The 11,827-nt window shown below is 30.9% G+C and overlaps 2 protein-coding genes and 3 long non-coding RNA genes across 13 annotated transcripts in view; 3 read left to right on the top strand and 2 right to left on the bottom strand.

The window, feature by feature from the left end:
- Positions 1 to 11,827, top strand: part of LOC126921553 (uncharacterized) — a 63,668-nt gene that overhangs the window by 18,426 nt on the left and 33,415 nt on the right. The window lies entirely within an intron of this gene.
- Positions 143 to 11,827, bottom strand: part of LOC126921536 (omega-amidase NIT2-like) — a 72,147-nt gene continuing 60,462 nt past the window's right edge. Inside the window, exons 1-5 of one of the 6 annotated variants that reach the window (XM_050733244.1) lie at positions 7,140 to 7,295; positions 6,811 to 6,995; positions 6,201 to 6,369; positions 5,688 to 5,921; positions 143 to 3,177 (exon numbers count right to left, since the gene is read on the bottom strand). In XM_050733244.1, the coding sequence (XP_050589201.1) occupies positions 3,161 to 3,177; positions 5,688 to 5,921; positions 6,201 to 6,369; positions 6,811 to 6,995; positions 7,140 to 7,155 (621 nt within the window). In that variant the 5' untranslated portion in view covers positions 7,156 to 7,295 and the 3' untranslated portion in view covers positions 143 to 3,160. Of the gene's footprint in view, positions 3,178 to 4,107; positions 5,537 to 5,687; positions 5,922 to 6,200; positions 6,370 to 6,810; positions 6,996 to 7,139; positions 7,351 to 7,566; positions 7,889 to 11,827 lie in introns of those variants that run through there. The other 5 variants (XM_050733240.1, XM_050733242.1, XM_050733237.1 and 2 more) reach the window with 5 other exon arrangements.
- LOC126921581 (uncharacterized) lies at positions 5,882 to 6,310 on the top strand. The gene is made up of 2 exons (XR_007712461.1): positions 5,882 to 5,971; positions 6,063 to 6,310. It is a non-coding gene; the product is annotated as an uncharacterized LOC126921581 (long non-coding RNA).
- On the top strand, positions 7,686 to 11,748 carry LOC126921559 (uncharacterized). The gene is made up of 3 exons (XR_007712386.1): positions 7,686 to 7,834; positions 10,273 to 10,584; positions 11,629 to 11,748. It is a non-coding gene; the product is annotated as an uncharacterized LOC126921559 (long non-coding RNA).
- Positions 8,022 to 10,225, bottom strand: LOC126921541 (protein FAM133-like). 2 transcript variants are annotated; one of them, XM_050733261.1, is made up of 5 exons: positions 9,899 to 10,225; positions 9,427 to 9,788; positions 9,244 to 9,347; positions 8,871 to 9,129; positions 8,022 to 8,600 (listed from the first exon to the last, which is right to left on the bottom strand). In XM_050733261.1, the coding sequence occupies exons 4-5, from the start codon at positions 9,087 to 9,089 to the stop codon at positions 8,301 to 8,303; spliced, it is 519 nt and encodes a 172-aa protein (XP_050589218.1). In that variant the 5' UTR covers positions 9,090 to 9,129; positions 9,244 to 9,347; positions 9,427 to 9,788; positions 9,899 to 10,225; the 3' UTR covers positions 8,022 to 8,300. The 2 variants fall into 2 exon arrangements, with proteins under 2 accessions (XP_050589218.1, XP_050589216.1); XM_050733259.1 differs by having other exon boundaries at positions 8,972 to 9,129.

Below are 11,827 nucleotides of genomic sequence, written 5' to 3'. Positions count from 1 at the left end.
TGTCCAAATTGGACAAATTGTGAATTTCAATAAATAAATAAAAAGAAAAAAAAAGTTAAATTAGCATGTTGGTGGCTACCCACAGCGGGGTACCTGTTATTTTCTATAGGTTGGGGTTGATAATCAAGCTGATCCACTCGGATTGGTTATCACACCTTTTATTTTCTCTCTTATACAAAACACTTATACAAATCACACAGCAAACGTCTAATCTAACGTAATGTTACGTATAACAATATACGTATGGAATTTTAAATGTCATGAGGTTTGCAGCGGACTCAATTTTAATTACAGTTTTAATTACATTAAACATTTTGCTCATTGATGACCTTACCTTAATTTTTTTCTCCTTCCTCACTTTCTTCTCCTATGCGAGTGACACAGTAAGATTGATAGTAGCAAGCAATTTCATTAAAACACAATTTCCTTTTCCATTTGATGAACACGATACGAGACGAGGGAATGATTTATGAACATGATACGAGACGAGGGAAGGATTTAGGAACACGACTTTCGAGCGGTTTCAACAACTATTAAGTTTCATTTATAGCAACGAACACTGCCAAAGTTCATCAATTAATGTAATCGATCAATGTTCGTAATCAATAAGATTCGCGTAGGTGCCGTAGATGACGTAGATGAAAAAACGTAGACTAAACGTAAATGACGAAATTATGTATTAATTTATTTTAACGCGTTAAAATTACGCTAATGACAGTTGCGCCGTTCTATTTGTTCATATATTTAAGCCCTATATGCAACAAAGTGAACGTAGCATCTGCAAGCGTGTTAGTTGGACAACCACGAATTTTCGCATATATTGCACGAAAATTCGTATATAACAATAATCACTGCCATAATCATGGTCGAACGTAGATGACGAGCTTATGCATTAATTCACTTTAACACGTTAAAATTACGCTAATGATAGTTGCTCCGTTCTATTTGTTCACATATTTAAGCCCTATATGCAACAAAGTGAACGTAGCATCTGCAAGCGTGTTAGTTGGACAACGACGAATTTCGTTTCGCAAACACGGACACGTGAAACATTTTGAAGTTACGTGGACGCGAGAGTAATTCGTTCCCTTAAATTGCTCAATTTTCATTTCTTTCGCCATGTATATTCGAGTATTGCATTTGAATTGCAGAGCAGTCGGAAGTAACGGCGCACGTCGTTGATATATCGACAGGAACATGAATTCTTTTTTCATAGGATGAATACTTTTTTCATCGAATTATTAAACCGAATCAAGTTTTCAAGTCCAATCATTTAATTTCATCGTTTTACATCGAACGTTTCAATCTTTTTTCTTTTAAATACCTTACTTATATTTCATCTCGTTGAATATTCCATATTTTTAATGCTATTACCACTTATTGGTAATTTCAAATATGTAATTATCGTTCTGAAGTTAGAAATTCGAAATAACATTCGTCAGTATATGATTCTACGTTTTATATAGAGTAATAAAAATGATACAATGAGTTTCGTTAAATAACCAAAAAAAAAAATTCTTGTTCCTTTTTCTTTTTTTTTTTTTTTTTTTTTTTTTGGTTTTATGTATCCAAGGTCGAGAATAAACTATGTGCACGTTTCCTCTCGTTTCTTGTATTTTTATGAGGAATTCAGTCTTTTTACGCCACAGGAGTCTCAACGTTTTCGTTTTCACGCCTACGTTACGCTCGTTAAACACGTTCCAACAAGACCATGAATAAGGGTAACAGCTTTAACGTTTTCACATGTGTTAATTTATTATTTTAGACCTTAAATATTTTATTTATAAAATCTTTATTTAAACAAGTTACCATTGTCGCTACAATAAATCAATGAATGAAATCAGTTTAAATTTAAAATATCATTTCATAATTTCTCGTCACTTGTATCTGAAAACAACAAAAAAACGGTGTACCCACATCGTGCGTAGACGGGAAATTAAAACAGTGGAGCTTAATTGAAACACTGATCATATTCCGCGATTGTAAAACAATAATAGAAAATCGTGTTTCTTTTGAAGGGTATGAAATTGTCAGGAGATTATGCCATAAATGAAATTGGAAACTAGCTGGTCAAAGGGATTAAACTCAATTAAACTGAACTGTGTTATATTGTACAAAGGCTAGAGAACTGCTACCAAATATCTGCTAGTTTAAAGGTGTCCCTTATAAATTATAATTATATTTCAAATTCAATCTCCTAGTAATAAGTAAATTAATATTTTACCTAAAATCTGTGATATAGATAACAAAAATAAATTCTTTACATTATTCGTTAGTTTGCAATATAATTAGAATATTCTTTATTTTTATTTTCTGGTGTCTTTGTTATTCTTAAAAGATAAACTGCTTATTTACAAATTTAACACTGCATATGCTATTAATAAATCATTTTATATTTAATTTTGCAACCTTCAGTCATTGTTAAAACTTGTTGACAATACTGTCGGTTAATAGAAATTTCTAAAATCCCCTTGTTTCTACTCGATTAAAGGGTATATTGCAGAAACTATGTTAGCTACAGTGTTAGCTACAAATCACCTGTGTCACTCCATTAAACTTATACACAATAGTATTGATTCTTGTTTTAATTTAAAATAAAATATGTTATTGTAGGAATGAAGCAGAATGTTCAAATAATTGAAACAACTTTTTGTCCTATAATTAGTGCCTTTCATTTTAAAAATTAAAAAATTTTTAATCAACGATATTTGGAAGTTTCGATCTAAAATGACCAGGAATTGAAACAGAAAATATTTTGATGCCAGTAAATACGTATTCTTCACACATAAAACAAATATGAAAACAAACATCGATGTATATGAATGAATTTTGAAATGGGGAGGAATTATATGATTATACCCATTCTCTGTTGCGTTTAATTGTTTCAATTGATGTTTCATGAGAATTTTCATCGAATTTTTTAGAGATCCTGGCTGTAAGGTCTTTTTAAAATTATAAGAACAGATTCAAACTATAACATTTGAAAACTTGTGGTTACAAAACTTACTTGTTTCTCATAATTATTTAAATGAATCTATTCGGCATTTTGAGTGACCGTCCCTTTATGGCTCGGATAACACCTCTCCTTCCTTTGGGAAATTCCGAATTATCTGTCCTCCCCGAGCTGCAAACCTGATGACTTAGACAGTAGGGAAAAACATCAGGGAAAACCTCTGGCTAGAAAAGTACGATAGACGAACAAAATTTAACGGCTGATGGGGAGTATCAACAACATACAAGGACAATCATCAACAAAGTGTCGTACCGTGCGGGTGAAATACTGGAGTTTCAATAAGATCTTATAACCATCGAGTTCAGAACATCAAACTTTGTTTGCATAAAGCAAGTGTAAACAAAGTGTCAAATTACACTAACACTCGATCTATTAAATCCGTTCCACCTTGAGCGTTAATTCATTCAAGGTTCGTGGTATCGATCGATCGGTCGGACGTGCCCGGTGGCTCTTTAGTTGATGATTTGTAACAGAATCCTTGCATTAACACAGATTCTCAGAACACACAACTTCACCCAGCAGATATCGATTACAGTCAGTTGTCACTAACAATGCTAATATCAACAATTTCTTTACCTGTTGATCCTCTGGAAGTTTTAACTATATATATTCTCTAGGAACAGTAGGATTTTAATGATATAACTTTACTAATGAGATCTTAATGTCATAAACGGTATCGAAACTTCTTAATTAATGTCGTTATCGAAGAAGAGACTCGTAATCTTCTCAAACGAAGAGCACTTGATGTTTACAAGTAGAACTCGATATCTTAGTTTCTTAAAATGTGTTTCTGTGTTTACTTTCTAAATGTAAACTTTATTCAAAACGAGCCGTTCATTCGTTACAGGCCGTTAATAAAATTGCACTTTGCACAAAGGAATTGCCGTTAATAATTTAAGATTCTCTGCTCGTCGTACAGGGTATATATCGTAATTATTCACGACGATCGTAACGTTTAAGTCCAATTCGAGCTTAAAATCCCACGTGAGCTATACTACCACAATGGCCTGAATTTCTATTTGTTCGTTTACTGCCTGTTTGTACTCGGAGCATCCGTTGTAAATTACAGCAAAATCTTCTAATGTGTTCCAGAATATGTCTTCATGGAATTTCAATAATTTATTATATCTATAGATAACAAATGTAAAACTTATTAATTTATAATTAATATAAAATAAGAGAGCACGAAACTTCCTATTTTATGGACATATTAAATATTTGTAAAAAATTCTGTATCATTAGTATCACTTTAATTACTTTAAAGGATATAATCCCATAAAGCCGTGACCCCTGAAAGAATCGATGTTCACGCGTGACAAATTGGCGTCGTATGAAAGTTCCGGTATGAACGTTACTAGAGCTGATACCAGCTAGGGGCACAGGTATATGTTCTGGGTTCATTATATATTTATAAAGGGCTGCCGATTCAACGAGTGGTCCGGGTAAATTTAAATTGTAAATAGACAGAGATTTCAAGTAAAAGCCTGGATAAGAGCGGATATGGTATGAGAGTCTGTGGTGGAAAGAGGAACAGACTGCTTTTATTTGTAAAGTTTGAATTTCCTCGATATCGAAGGTGTTTAAGCCGCAAGTGTGTTTCATGTTAATCGTTCATGTTAATTCATTCGAGACCGAGATTTTATTGTAATACGATTCCTGGGTGTCAGTACGATCTGAATGTTTTGTTAGAATGATACTGTGCTTTTCTCTCTCTCGAATATCCTTTTCATATTTTAATTTTAAATCGATGACAATCTTAAATTTTATGCCTCGTGTTTTTAAAATATAAAATTATATACTATGTTATACTATAATGTATTATGTACAGTTATATATATTATGCCTACTGATTGATATGAATTTCTTTCGGTCTCGAATGCGTTAAAACGGAGCGCAAAGAAGTCGAAATTACTTATTGTAATTGGTAAAACATCGTGAAAGGCAGACAGATACAAGAAAGAAGTTAAACTATAAATTATATTTGCGACATTGTTATGTTTTTGCTTTCTTTAAGACTTTCATCAAGACAGCCGACCTATAAATATTAATCGACCAATTTCTCTAAGCTTGTAACTTCAAATTAATGTTTATATATATAAAGAGTTACGTATTAATGTATCTAAATATTTAAAAAGATGTTTAATGTTATAAATGATGGATATTAAAGATGTTCAAAAGAATGTAGTCTTCGCGTGTTCTTTATCATATCCCTGATCAAAGACACTCCAATATTATTACAATATCCAATTACATATTGATACACAAGATTATCATTTATAACATTTTGGTTTTCTTAATTGAGTTATTCATTTAGTACAAATGATAAGTAATTAGTAATAATTCATAAAAAAAAAAAAAAAAAAAAAACGGTATTGTAGTAGAAATATTATAAGAAAACATTTTCTGTTTCAGTGTAGAGTTACTCCTTTTTATAGACAGTGTCGTACAAATCCGTACGTCTTTGAGAAAATGTATCTTTGAGAAAAGGTATCTGAGCCCTTACTTCCTCAACAACTTTCAAATCTGAGAGAAAAGAAAAACATACCAAGTAATAAGTAATGCTTGCTAATAAATTCAGCAAATACAGAGGGAGCCGGCAAAATCGATAAAACAACGAGACTCAAAGTTAATTACATCGTGGATTTCTCGCTTTTAACGTTAAGCTGGAAATTACCGATATCGGTGACCACCATATTTTCCTGAGTTTCCAAATCGTAAAGGATTTTCCCCCAGGGATTTGTCGACTGTGTATGTCCCCATGCGACATAACTTGCTGAAGGAACACGAGCCGGTGATATACAGGCGACGTATAATTGATTGTCATTCGTTCTGGAACGCTGAAGTAATGACCAGTGCAGTGGTCCAGTGGTCATATTGAATGCCGCCGGATATATCAGCATTTGGCAACCTAACACAGAGAAACGGGAAATATGAGACCACTGAATTTTAGTTAACTTTGTAGCTGCACAGTCCACATTCCATAATTTATGAATATGCGAGAACAGTCCTCTTGTCGTGCTTCTAATTCTTTTATTTATTTCATTTTCAGCGAATATACTGGTTTTTTAAATTAAGCTCCTTTTTATACAGAGTTACAGATTATATTGATTATATTTTATATAGAATATATTTAAGAAAGATAGTTACTTTCCTGCTAGTTAAGTATTGTTCGATTAAGCTACTGTACCTTTGTTCCGATAAATGCGTGCCATTTCCTCGAATCTGATATCATAGCAAATGCCAATACCTATTTTCCAGCCCTTCACATCAAACATTGTTAGGGAATTACCAGGACTGAGTGAATCACTCTCTCGGAAAGTAATCTTGTTGGGAATGTCGATGTCGAATAGATGTACCTAATAATATAAAAATATAGTTGCTAACTCTATTGCTGTAACTTTTGTAATTTAACATCAATGTTACGAACTTTTAAACTTTAATTGTTTTTTATTTAATAACTGACAGCGTTTTTATCACTTTCTTTTATTAAAAAGTTTTATCATTTAATAATATTTGAGAAGGAATATTTTTTAAGAAAAAATAAGTTTTTTCCTATGTGAAAAATTTATGTTACAAAACAAATATATTGTCCAAATCTTATATATTATATTACGACAAAAATGTATGTTTCTCGTATCAAGACGTATTTTATAAACCTATAACATATTTTTTAAATTATAGAATTGGTTATAGTACACGTATGTACATATGTATATTCCTAAATTATTCCTAGATAGAGTCACTTTCTCCACCCCAATATTTTCAATTTCAAAGCCACATGGAGGTATATTATTTACCTTCCGGTGTTTTCCTATCAAAGTTCCATCGGGACCCCAAATAGTACAGGTATTGTACAATTTATCGCCCTCTATTTCAGGTATCGTACCACCAACTACATAAATGCTGTTTTCTCTAGCTGCCATCGATAAAGCAACGCTCGTTTCACCATCAGGAATACTCTCGGCGTATTTTGGAAAGTATTCTGCATTGCAATATTTCAATTAATGAAAAATAACTGTCCTTTGTTCCAACCATAAATTAGGTTGAAATGTTTGTCAATTTTTTATTTTTTAAATTATTAAAATAACTAAATTTTATATTTCGATTTACTTAAATATATAATTACTTAGATAATAGTACATATAATAAATTGTTTCTACAGGTTCAAGATGAAAAATGAATATTTAGAAATGTTTAATTACAATCATGCTATTTGGGTTAGTACCAGTGACTTGTTACGTAACGACTTTGCTAGTACTTTTTGAAGCATAAAGTTAGATTTTAACTAACTTTAATTTTTAACTACTATAGGTGGAATTATAAATACAAAATAATTGATAATACTAGTTTATAAGTACCTAATTATTAGTATCTTAAAAAATATATTTATACAAAAATCACGATAATCATAAAAGTGGGGAAATTCTATATTCTCGAGTCAATTCACAATCTTTATGGAAGTATAAACGATAAGGTAATTTGTCTACTTTTACTTTTTTCTATATAGTTGTTATACATATAATAAATTATTAGAAAAAGAAACAAATTATTACGTATTCCATATGGCGAATTAAAGCATTCAGGAAGAGCGATAATATCAGCATTATGCTCTTTCGCGCTGGAAATGTAGGAAACTGCCCGCTCTACATTTTTGCTTTTACTTCATTTACTTGAAGTTGTACCAACGCCAAGCGAAATGCTAAAATGTTGGAAAATTTAAATACACTCGGTTATATATTTCCCATACTTTTTATCTATAAATACTTTATACATAGTGAATACTTTCTCGACATCGTTCGCACTACTTGTTTAGCGATGTTCGTAAGTATCATAATGTTCTTTGAGGTTATGTATTTTACTACTCGATATCAACATTACGTAAACAATACGCGGGGATTTTTAATAATTATTGATAAAGTTTAGGACATTAAATTTGATGTAATTGTAAACATTATTACATATTATAATTAAATGTAATTTTCAGTTAAGGGTAAGAAAAGAAATATACTTTTGTAAAAATACACTTTATTATAAAATCTGTATAAATAAAATTGTACAATTTATCTTGAAAGTAAAATGACCGAATACGTTACTGGAAAATATTACTGCCTACTAAATGATCGAGATCTTGATCTTTCTCGTCTTTTGTGTTTCTTTCTGTCTGCATAATCTCTGGGTTTCTTATCTCTAACTTTTTCTCTTTCTTTGCCTTTCTTTTTATGTTTCTTACTTGATCTTTCAGACGAGCAATCGTGCTTCTTACGTTTCTTTGACTTCTTCAATCTTTTTAATTTATAAGAATCATTACTATTAGAGTTACTTCTTTCTCTTCGTCTCTTCTTTTCAGAATCACTATCGCTGTCATCATTAGATTCGGAGCGCCTTTTTCGTCTTTCTGATTTTTTATCCCCCACTTTATCATACTTGTTCTTATTCTGCATCGTACTTCCGATTTTCTTTCTTTTATTACTACTTTTGTCACCATCTTCACCGTCTTCGGGGTCAGGGGACATTGATCTTTTTCTATCCATCTTTTGCTTGAGTCCCTTGGATTCCTTGTCCTTATATTCCTCATACTTTTTTGTATCTGAAATTAACCCCATAAAATACTGAAAGCTAAAACCTCTACATTTATCATATTTTATATAAAAATAGAAGGGACCTTTAAAAAATTGCATGCAACAACACACTTACAGGTACTCTTGAATTAGTTTTTCTACATGTCCGATTATGTCTTTATATGTATATGTCAATTCAAATTTGTTTTCTTAAAAGTCCCTTGATGAAAAACTAACACTTCATATTAACTTTGAACTTTTGAGTTCTTAGAATATTCTGATTTAGTCACTGCCCGTACCATAAATTCATTTACAGATATTATATTTCCACCAAGAGCTAGTTTTATTATGAGCCTTCCTGCATCATTATCGAATCCTTCTACATGACCATAATTATTACTTTGTTTTCCAGCTATAATTTTCACAAATGTTCCTTTCTCGATTTTAACTTCTTCCTCTTCTTTTTTGGAATCTGTATTTTTCTTCTGCAATGCTACTTTGTCTGCTCCAAGACCCATACCTTTTGGTCGTAATTCTGGTATGACAGCTGCTACTAATCTGTAATAGTTAGAATAAACGATTGTGAAATAAAAAATGATGTTCTCTGTTTACTTTCCAATAAGTGATGTATTAAATACATATAATTAATTTAATCCAGAGTAAAATTCATACTTTTCATTTCAACCAATTCCCTTTCCTGGTTGCCATCCCATTCCCCTTAACATTGCTACACCAAAAGCATCAATAGGAATTTTTTCATAATCTTCTAACGTAGACTGAAAAATACAAAACGATATTTATAATATGCAAATGTAATACATCTGCGCATTGCACATCAATATGTTGATAATGTACCTGTTCTTTGCCTCCTAATGATTCATCTTTTACTAAAGGTAAAGTTAAATCATTTGTTTTAGTTTCATGTTCATTCTTTGACTTAAGTTCCTCAATGATTTCTTTAGCCGCTTGCTCTTCTAAAGTAACAACTTTATTTTCACTATCTTCAACTAGCTCTTTCTTTCTATATTGATATTATTGGCGATGTTTTTCCATTAGATAGCTTTGATTTTGCCTCGTTAACACTAGCGTCTCCTACCTTTTCCTTATCTGCCTTCGGAAGGTAAATGTCTGCATCTATTTTATTAACAATTCTATCATGCCAGATTTTTGAACCTAGTAATGGAATAATTAGAGGTTCATCTTTTTTTTCTTCCTCACTGAAATAAAAAAATTGTTTTCAAATATATATATTCCGCTATTGGTGATTTTTATAGGTTAGGTTGAGGTTATATGTTTCTTGATTATAAATTTTATTTTTTGAACTCACCCTATTACTTTAATACCTTTCTCATCGAGGCATTCAATGTAATCAACTTTCTTTTTTTCTTGTGGAATAGCATTTTTTAACACAGGTTTCTTAATAGATTTCTTCTTTCCTTCTTCTGCCATTTATTCGTTATTTTAACACTGACTTATAGATCAATACACATGTATATACTAGACATAAAGATTGATGTCACTTGAAACTATGTACATGAATCTAATATCTTATTATACTTTATTAATCTACTCAAAATTACTTGCACATTACTAAAATTTCATTCCGACAATGTATCAAGCGCCTGAATAAGTGACACTAAAGTAAACATATATGAGAGAGGAAATAAGAAGAACTGACGCCTATGGTTTTCTATGTTACAGAGCTAGTGCTGCACCATACGGCCAAATGCCGAAGGTGGCTTATGCTAGTATATACCTGCCTATACGTTTCAATCAGAAAATCGATATTATGTGGTCGTGTGAAAATTCACATTTCCCTAGGAGCTGTATTTTGATAGATTTAAGCTTCTAATGGAGCATTTTAAACGTATAGAGTATACTATGAAGTAGATAGTAGTGCGGATCATTTTATATTCATAGAAAATTTGAATGTATAGAAATGTACAAAATGCTCATGATATGCAAAGATATGCAAAATATTCAAAGTAAACCAATCATCAAAAAGTTTAGAAGGTGAAACAAATTTCTTTAATAACACCTAGATTAATTTTTATTTGTTAACAATCCCATATATAACCATAGCTTTCGCCCGGCGCATATACGCGCCCATACATGCGTTAATAAGATAAGAGGAAATAAAAGACAGATTATCGATAAAATACACTAACACATATGTAATACGTGGATATATTATCACTCAGATTACACATATTATATATTATAAGGGAATATGTATACCACGTATATATGTAGAACGAACATTTCAAACTTGTTTATAGCCCGTGCGCACACATACATGCACGCATACGAACAATTTTTCGAACTATAATTCTATTAATAATTTATAACCATTTATATTTTTATATTTTTATATTTTTATATTTTTATATGATAACCATTTATATTTTTTAAAATATGTTCTTATGGCATACATATTTATTCCACGCTTCATATCTATCCACTCCGTAACTGTAGGTGACATTGTTTTTAACAATTTTGCTATTATTTCATAATTCTTTAATTCATATTTCAAAGTCGTAACAGATGTTTCTTTTTTTTTTTTTCAAGTTTTTCCCATATTGGACTTATTTCTAGCAGCCATGCTTGCTTACAAAGCAATTTTATATCCACGCAAGAATATTTTTCAGTAGATTTTATTATGTGGTTTACAATATCCATATTCTCTAATAACTGGTTGCTAAGGTATAATTTGAACATACCAAGTCGAGTAACTTCATTTGGTAATGATAAGTATATTTTCTTTTCAAGAAAAAGTCTGCGTAAAGCTGCATCAATGTCCGTAATAATATATTTACAATAAATATTATTGTTCTGTTATATTAATAATAACAAAGGAATATTCCGCACAACACAATAATTAAGATTAAGATAATGAATAATTATGATATTAAGATATTTTCTACTTAGAAAACATCGAAATAGGGTGATATACATACCACGGGCAATTAGTTGCAGCCAAAAGAACTACATTAGAATTTTCGTTAGATACTAATCCATCCAATCTAGAAAGAAGTTCTGATCTGATTCTCTTTGCAGGTTCAGACAATGTACAGTTTACTCCTTTATTTGTGCCTATCCAGTCAATCTCATCGATAAAAATAATTGTAGGCGAAAAATTATAGGCAAGTTCAAATAAAACCTGTTCAGTTTAACAAATGTATTTATTATTTATTAAATATTATATTCAAAATTCCTTAAATTCATTGTTTCATCACGAACGTAATATCATTTCGTT

Source organism: Bombus affinis, chromosome 10 (genome assembly GCF_024516045.1).
Source record: "Bombus affinis isolate iyBomAffi1 chromosome 10, iyBomAffi1.2, whole genome shotgun sequence".
In the NCBI taxonomy this organism is placed as follows: domain Eukaryota; kingdom Metazoa; phylum Arthropoda; class Insecta; order Hymenoptera; family Apidae; genus Bombus; species Bombus affinis.
Note: the sequence above shows the minus strand (reverse complement) of the source record. Positions and strands in the feature narration are given on the sequence as shown.

Bases quoted from the DNA above. Each gene is read 5' to 3' on its own strand.
- LOC126921541 (XM_050733259.1), bottom strand. From the start codon at position 9,089: ATGGGTCTTGGAGCAGACAAAGTAGCATTGCAGAAGAAAAATACAGAT. The intron at 8,601-8,971 runs GTAATAATTATG...GGTTAATTTCAG, and splicing joins AATTATAGCTGGAAAACAAA to ATACAAAAAAGTATGAGGAA.